Source organism: Oncorhynchus masou, chromosome 31, assembly GCF_036934945.1.
Source record: "Oncorhynchus masou masou isolate Uvic2021 chromosome 31, UVic_Omas_1.1, whole genome shotgun sequence".
Taxonomy (NCBI): domain Eukaryota; kingdom Metazoa; phylum Chordata; class Actinopteri; order Salmoniformes; family Salmonidae; genus Oncorhynchus; species Oncorhynchus masou.
The window spans coordinates 66384794-66392383 of NC_088242.1; the positions used below are offsets into that span (position 1 = coordinate 66384794).

Here is a 7590-nt window from a genome sequence, read left to right on the forward strand (position 1 = left end):
GCGTCAAGTCTAGAAATTTTAGGGCACTGTGTTCGTAACAGGTTTGTAGTTTTGGGAACAGAAAATGTATTGAGATCAGATGTTTAATCGATGAGACAATGTGCAGAAGATCGGACCAGTTTCACCTAGTTGCATCTTTTCCCGCTACCGACTGAATTTCCTCTCACTACCATATTTGGTAGTGAGAAAACGTTCCAAACGGTTATTAGCCCACGTGACGTGTCTGAGTTACCCCTTCTATCTGTGGGGAAAAATTCAGGCATTTTATGAAATTTCCACTGGCTATATGGGATCCTCAGAGCGTTACATTATACTATTTCACACTGTGAGAATATATTATCATTCACAATGGATTAAAATAAAATAATTTCATTGATTTACAGTCGCTTCCAGAGGACCACTAACTTGTAGCGAATTGGGCGAAACCAAAAATAAAAAAAATGTGGTGGTCCTAAAAAAGGTTATTATCTTTAAAATAATTTCTGAGGAAAGTGATTATTTATAAAATCTCAAACTTTTTAATATTTTTGTTATTAAATATGGCCAATTACATTTATTACGTCTTCTCATATTAATGTTAATTGTTTTTGTACCCCCCCACCAAGCACTGCTTTTCCTACGTCGTCAGTTTGAAATGGTTGGCCAGACAAAGGCAGCACAGCGTAGCCAAGGGAAGAAGCGCCATGAATCCATCAACAGAACTGAAATGCTAATATAAACGGTGCCCTTTTACCCATTTCACAGAAGAAAATAATACTGCGGGTTTAAGAGATACATTTTCAGTTTTTATTTTGAAAATGAACGACCGACTGGATCCACTTGAAGAACGACAACCGTCATCTGACTTGAACATGGGTAGAGTCGCCTGACCGTCTCTGTTTTCCGCCTTATGGTTCGCTAGCTAGCCTAGTAGCCAGGCAACTATTAGCCAGGCAAGCTAACGTCAGCTAGTTATCTACGTTTTCACGGGAAGCAGTTAGCAAACTCTCAGTTGATTCGGAATAATATAACACAACCTGAAAACTTCGCGTTGGATTTTCAGATATGTATTATGTAAAGCTGGCTTGGGATTCCTGGACTTTGAACATGTTCTTTTTCTGAGTTACATTAGCTAACTTCGCGAACTGTTAACGTTAGCTAGCCTACTCGAATAATAGGATACCTGGTTAGTTTTGGCTAACCTCTCCCCTTCCAAACATGTTTGAAATGGAGACACACATATCTGGCCTTTTCCCGGAAATTTTAGCTATGATTTTCAGTTACTTGGACGTAAGGGACAAAGGTAGGGTGGCCCAAGTGTGTGCGGCCTGGAGGGACGCTTCGTACCACAAGTCTGTGTGGAGGGGGGTGGAAGCGAAGCTTCATCTGCGGAGGGCCAATCCGTCCCTGTTCCCCAGCCTCCATACCCGGGGCATCAAGAAGGTCCAGATCCTCAGCCTGCGGCGCAGCCTGAGCTACGTGATCCAGGGGATGCCAAACATTGAAAGCCTTAACCTATGTGGCTGTTTTAACCTCACGGACAATGGCCTCGGACATGCTTTTGTTCAGGACATCCCTTCCTTGCGGATCCTCAACCTCAGCCTCTGCAAACCAATCACAGACTCAAGCCTGGGCAGGATTGCCCAGTATCTGAAAAATCTGGAGGTGCTGGAACTCGGTGGCCTCAGTAACATCACCAACACAGGCCTTTTGCTCATTGCCTGGGGCTTGCACAAACTCAAGAGCCTTAATTTGCGGAGCTGCAGGCATGTGTCAGACGTGGGCATCGGTCACCTGGCTGGGATGACCCGAAGCGCTGCCGAAGGCTGCCTCTCTCTGGAGCAGCTGACCCTGCAAGACTGCCAAAAGCTGACGGACCTGTCCCTCAAACACGTCTCCAAGGGACTGGCCAATCTCAAGGTGCTCAACCTCAGCTTTTGCGGAGGAATATCAGATGCCGGTATGATCCACCTGTCGAATATGACTCACCTGTGGAGCCTCAACCTGCGGTCGTGTGACAACATAAGTGACACAGGCATCATGCACCTGGCAATGGGTTCTCTACAGCTTTCTGGCCTCGACGTGTCCTTCTGCGACAAGATAGGAGACCAGAGCCTGGCCTACATTGCCCAGGGGCTGTACCAGCTCAAGTCTCTGTCCCTGTGCTCCTGCCACATCAGTGACGACGGGATCAACCGGATGGTGCGCCAGATGCACGAGCTCAAGACCCTGAACATCGGGCAGTGCGTACGCATCACTGACAAGGGGCTGGAGCTAATCGCCGACCACCTGACGCAGCTCACCGGCATCGACCTGTACGGGTGTACCAAAATCACCAAGCGGGGGCTGGAGAGGATAACGCAGCTCCCGTGCCTTAAAGTGTTAAACCTGGGACTCTGGCAGATGACGGAGAGTGAGAAAGTGAGGTGAAAGCCAAGCTGGGAGGAAGATGTGGGGGTTTTCACCGTGGAAGGTGTATTATTTTTCATCTTCATAGAATACCAGAGTGGGTCAGCTTGTATACTTTTACATTACCTTTTAATAACTATAATACTGTGACCTTAATTTTAGTAGAAGGGATCAACCCTTTTTAAACATTCGCTGTCATAGCATTATTCCACCCCTTATTTTGGTATAATTGCTTTCTCCCTTATTTCCATGTTAACTATCCGGTCATTGTATCACATTTTATAAGGTTTTTACTAGCTACCTCATTCATTGAAGAAACTGGAGTGCCTGGGACACAACCCCACTGTCTTTCCATGCAAACAAAAAAAATATGGGATATCTGCCACATTTTTCAACTTTCCCTTTAACTGTTTACCAGTATTGATGATAGACTCATGCAAAACAACTATGTTCTAACACAGTCCCTCTTAATAACACTGCACATGAAGGCCTTAATGCCTTGGATTGAAGCTTTGACTAAGAAGTATTTTTCTTATGTTAATAAATATATTTTTTATAATGAATGGCTGTAAGCCAGAACATTGTACTTCAAATTGAAGTGAATAGTTTGTTTTTGAAGTACACCTTTTTGAATTGGTAGTTTCAATGCCTGAGGAGTTGTACTGTATCTAACATTGTAATCTGCCTTTCCTAATTCCTTCTGGTAAACATGAACAGTGTGGATATGACAGGGGTAAACTATCTGCCTTCTCCCCCTGGGGACTTTAGAATGGAGAGTGGCAAAATAGACTTTATCTTGCCCTTGGTTATCAAGAGCATGTATTTGAAGTCTGTATGCAACATATCAATAACCTACATCATATTTTCTCCTGTAGCGCCTTCATGGATTGATCATTGGTGTGTTTTTTTAAAAAGGGTAATTTAAAATGGTTTTATATTCATACAACAGTGATATTTATTAATAAAAATGCTGAATGTTTTTTTTGCGAAATGGTTTATTTTGAGTTCTGTCGCCTGAGGTTTATAGGAGGGCCTTACTATGAAAAAGCAGGTACTAAATATGGCAGAAGGTGCAGGGTGTTCAGAACATTAGGGGACATTCCATTATCTTACTCTAATACAAGTTATGCTGGTCCAGAAACAACCATTTGGGGTCGCACACTTCATATGTATAACCTCCCAGTAATTTATTGGGTAAAAAACAAAAACATTTCAGCATCACTGTGCTGTTTATCCGGTGTGACAAATCATTTTGTTTTATGTTACACTTAATTATGCTGATAAATATGCACAATGGCAGTACTGTAAACAAAAATCCCCACAGAGAGTGAAAGACTGATAGGATATGTTTATTTACATACATACAAAATGCAAATACTCAAACGTGTCTGTTTTTGCTTTAATTTTACATAACATTTTTCATCATTAACACAGACGGAAGGCAGTACATTTCTTTAACAAATGCAAAAGAAAGTTAAAAAAATAAAACGAGAACCATGACTTTAGAAGTAGCCCCTTTAACAGCACTGTGTTCCTGAATGAAGAGTTGAAAACAAAGTTATCACAGACTGGTGAGTCCACAGACATTAAGGCAAGGGCAGGGATACACAGGCTAGGGCCCTGTTGCAACTTTTTTGAAAGACACATTTTTTTTCCTCTTTCCTGAAATAAAACTGTTCTCATGACCTGGATAGGTGAATGCTGACCAGTGAAACCCTTTGCTTTTACCTCTGATTTTATCAGGTCAGTAATGACTTCTGGAAAGGGAGATGGCCATAGAGAGTACTTTAGAATCACATCCTGGTTTATGGACAAGGGGCAGGATAAGATAACCTAAACAGTAGCCTAGTCTCCAACTCTGGTCCTGGAGACCAAGGTGATTTGTAACTTATCATTGTTCAACCATGGACAGATTGAAATAGAAATGTACTGTACAGAGCAGTTCTAAATGCCAGAGACTGGCAGCGTGCTCTGTAAATCAGGCCACTGAATATCAGGAGAACCATGGTTGGAGACCGTTCTGTCCTAAACGGTCAGACTACTGTGTGAGACATGTGGAGAACAGGGGAACACAGTCTAGGGGGCGTCATTCCCACAAACATCTCGGATATATGAAATAACTAAACACTGGAACCTCAGGGTAATACGTTTACATCATGTGGAAAAAGTATACATACAAATTTCAAGAAATATACATAAATGAAAGAAAATAAAAAGTACTCTCCCTCTACACAGTCACAGTTTGAAAACATTTGAAGATTACATGTAATTTGACATTTATAAAAGTTTTTTTTATTTTTTAGAAATGTTTCTCCAGTTTTAGCTGAAGACACTAGAACGGTCTGCCATTTTGTTCAGAGAGCCTTGCTCCTCACAATTCTGTGCAAACATTCAATGCATATATATCCATAAGGTCAACATCATACTTTTATATGTATATATATTTATAGAACATGACTTTCTGCAATTTATGGCAGTACGGTCATATCTTTTGTCTTCAGACAAATTGAGACACACACACACAAAATAGACAACTAACTGCACTGCTTTTAGCTTCTCACTTTGTTTTTTTTACAGAATTCACAACATCTTCCACTGGGTTACATTTATGTAGTCACTACTAGGGTTGAACGGTGGGAACCCGGTTACTGGGATTTACCTCTAAAAATCACTCGCTTTTCCCTGGGATAAATAACTGCGAGAAACCAGTAAATTATAAGAAATTATTTATAAGAACAGCATGGTGTGAAATGGAACTGTTATATTATATGCTATATCTAAATCTGGCTTCTCTACGGCCTCTGCATGAATCAGCGCTCAGGGTGGGGACAGACAGACCATCTCAGTATGGAGCACAGTTCATAATGCATGTAGACCTATCATCTCAACTTTTTGTTCTTGTGACAGGTGGGACTACATTTGCTGCAGCATGGCCTATGTTACAGTAATATAAAGATCTAATGCACGTCTAATTTACCCATCTCCTTCTGGCTTACGGGGGTCTTGTTTTTTCTCTGTCGCTCTCCATCAACTCCATCCAAAATAGATAATCCTGTTCTAGATTGATATATAGCCCTATATATAGAGATGTTCTAGCCTACCTTCTACGGGTAATACGTTCAATGCAGTATTAGCCTTATATTTAGCTAATTAATGATGGGTTATGCATAATAAGCTTCTAACTTATAGCCTCTGTCTCTTATCCAATACGCAAGCACCTGTGCTCCGCTGACCTCAATCCTTAAAAAAAACACTCCTGAGCTCTTGGAGTCCCATGCAGGAAAAGCTAGACCAGAATAGCTTGCTGGACATCTTTTTCTTTAGCATTTTCTATACCAATAGACTATTTGAAGAGGGATGCCTTCTCTTTTTAGCTGAATGTTATACACAGAAGTCAATAGAACTCATGGGTAATTTGAAAGATGAGTGAACTCGCGATGGCGGTAGGCTATAGCAGTTATTTATTTAGACCCATAACCATTCAATCTTTGTGAAGCGAAGTGAAAGCCTGTTGCATCGAATTCTAGTCCTATATTATTCAAGGATGTCATTAGAATGATGAAGATAAGGACAACGAAACGCATTTAATTGAATTGTTGAAAGCACGGAAAGAATGGGAGAAAGAGGATAACATTCAGGGTATATAAACAGGTAGGTATAGAAATATGTCAGCCTACTAATTATACAAATAGGCCCAATTATATTTCAAAATTAAAATCAAATTCGCTAGCCAATACTTTGAACTTTGTAGGCCGCATGTGCTGCACCAGAATTGCATGTTCTCTTCTGCTTCATCATGGTTTCAATGACGTGCCTAATTCCAGTCCATATAATACAAGACAGTCCACAGTCAAAAAGATTAGCCTACTGGAGCTAGTTTCATTTATTTAACCAAGAGAGCAAAGGCTATAGCTGGCTACATCTAGGGGCTTCTATGTTTTTCTGTCACGCATAATGTGCAGTAGCCTTTATCATACATGTATTGGATAATGGCATAATCATTTGGGCATTTTTGGGCTTAGGCTCATTAAATGTTGTTAATGTAGGGCTCATAAATGTTTTTAAAATATATGGCTCATCAGGCTCAGGTAGATTCAGGTTAGAATTTTTATGCTGATCAAAGCTCTAATCAAATCCAAACATATATGCTTTATAATTATTTTGAATGAAACCTCCGGTTTTGGTGGGAAACGCCAGGTTACCCAGGAGAAAAGGGATTTATTTTCGGGACGGAACATTTCTAAAACACCGGGAAAATATTCAACCCTAGTCACTACGTATTTAATGAGTCATTTACTAATTGATTTAAAAAAGGTTCAAACCCACTGGGAAGGGACTTTCATATCCTTTTAAGTAGGATTCACTATCATTTCATTACAAGAACCGTACACTCAGAAGCTTTGGAAAAATGCACAAAAGGGGCAACGTCAATCTCAGGGAACATAATTCAATCATAAATTAAACAATGATAATGTTTTACAAAGTCATATCTATAGAAACTTTGGATGATATCCTATGACTGGTTATCTCTTCATGTCTTATGTCAAGCTGTAGCACCAATAGAACTGAGGAATAAAAAGGTCCCTCATGTAGGTCCAGTATTGATCCCTTTGCACACTCAAAGGCCACTCTATTGTACCGTCCCCAAATGACACCATATTCCATATAGTGCACTACAGTGGAGGCTGCTGAGGGGAGGACGGCTCATAATAAGGACTGGAACGGAGTAAATGGAATGGATTCAAACACATGGAAACCTTGTTTTTGATGTATTTGATACCATTCCCCTACAGCCATTACCACGAGCCTGTCCTCCCCCATTAAGGTGCCACCAACCTCCTGTGGTCCACTACTAAAAGTGTACGTGGCTAAAATAAACTAACGTTGCATACCACATATTGAAGAGGGTGCTGTGTGCAAAACCATCTAAAACCAACCACTGCCTGTCTCTCTCTCTCCCTCCATCCCCCCCCCCCCCCCGGTCAATCAGACACTGATGTCAATGGGAGATGTGTGTGGAAGTTCAAGTTAGGATATTGAGTTAGGATTCCTCCCTATTATGTCTTAAGATACGTTCACAGAACATGCAGTAAATCAGCCAGAGATAAAGCCCCGCAAGCCCTAAAACCCAGCTCGTCTCTCTCTCTTTCTCATTGGGTGCTTGAGGGGAAATGGGAAAAGTTTTGTTGTCCAGAAACTCAC

The 7590-nt window shown here is 41.0% G+C and overlaps 1 protein-coding gene across 1 annotated transcript; it reads left to right on the top strand.

The window, feature by feature from the left end:
* The first annotated feature begins 628 nt into the window (after positions 1 to 628).
* LOC135524299 (F-box/LRR-repeat protein 14-like) lies at positions 629 to 3368 on the top strand. Its single transcript, XM_064951724.1, has one exon. The coding sequence runs from the start codon at positions 1198 to 1200 to the stop codon at positions 2407 to 2409; it is 1212 nt and encodes a 403-aa protein (XP_064807796.1). The 5' UTR covers positions 629 to 1197; the 3' UTR covers positions 2410 to 3368.
* Positions 3369 to 7590: the final 4222 nt, after the last annotated feature.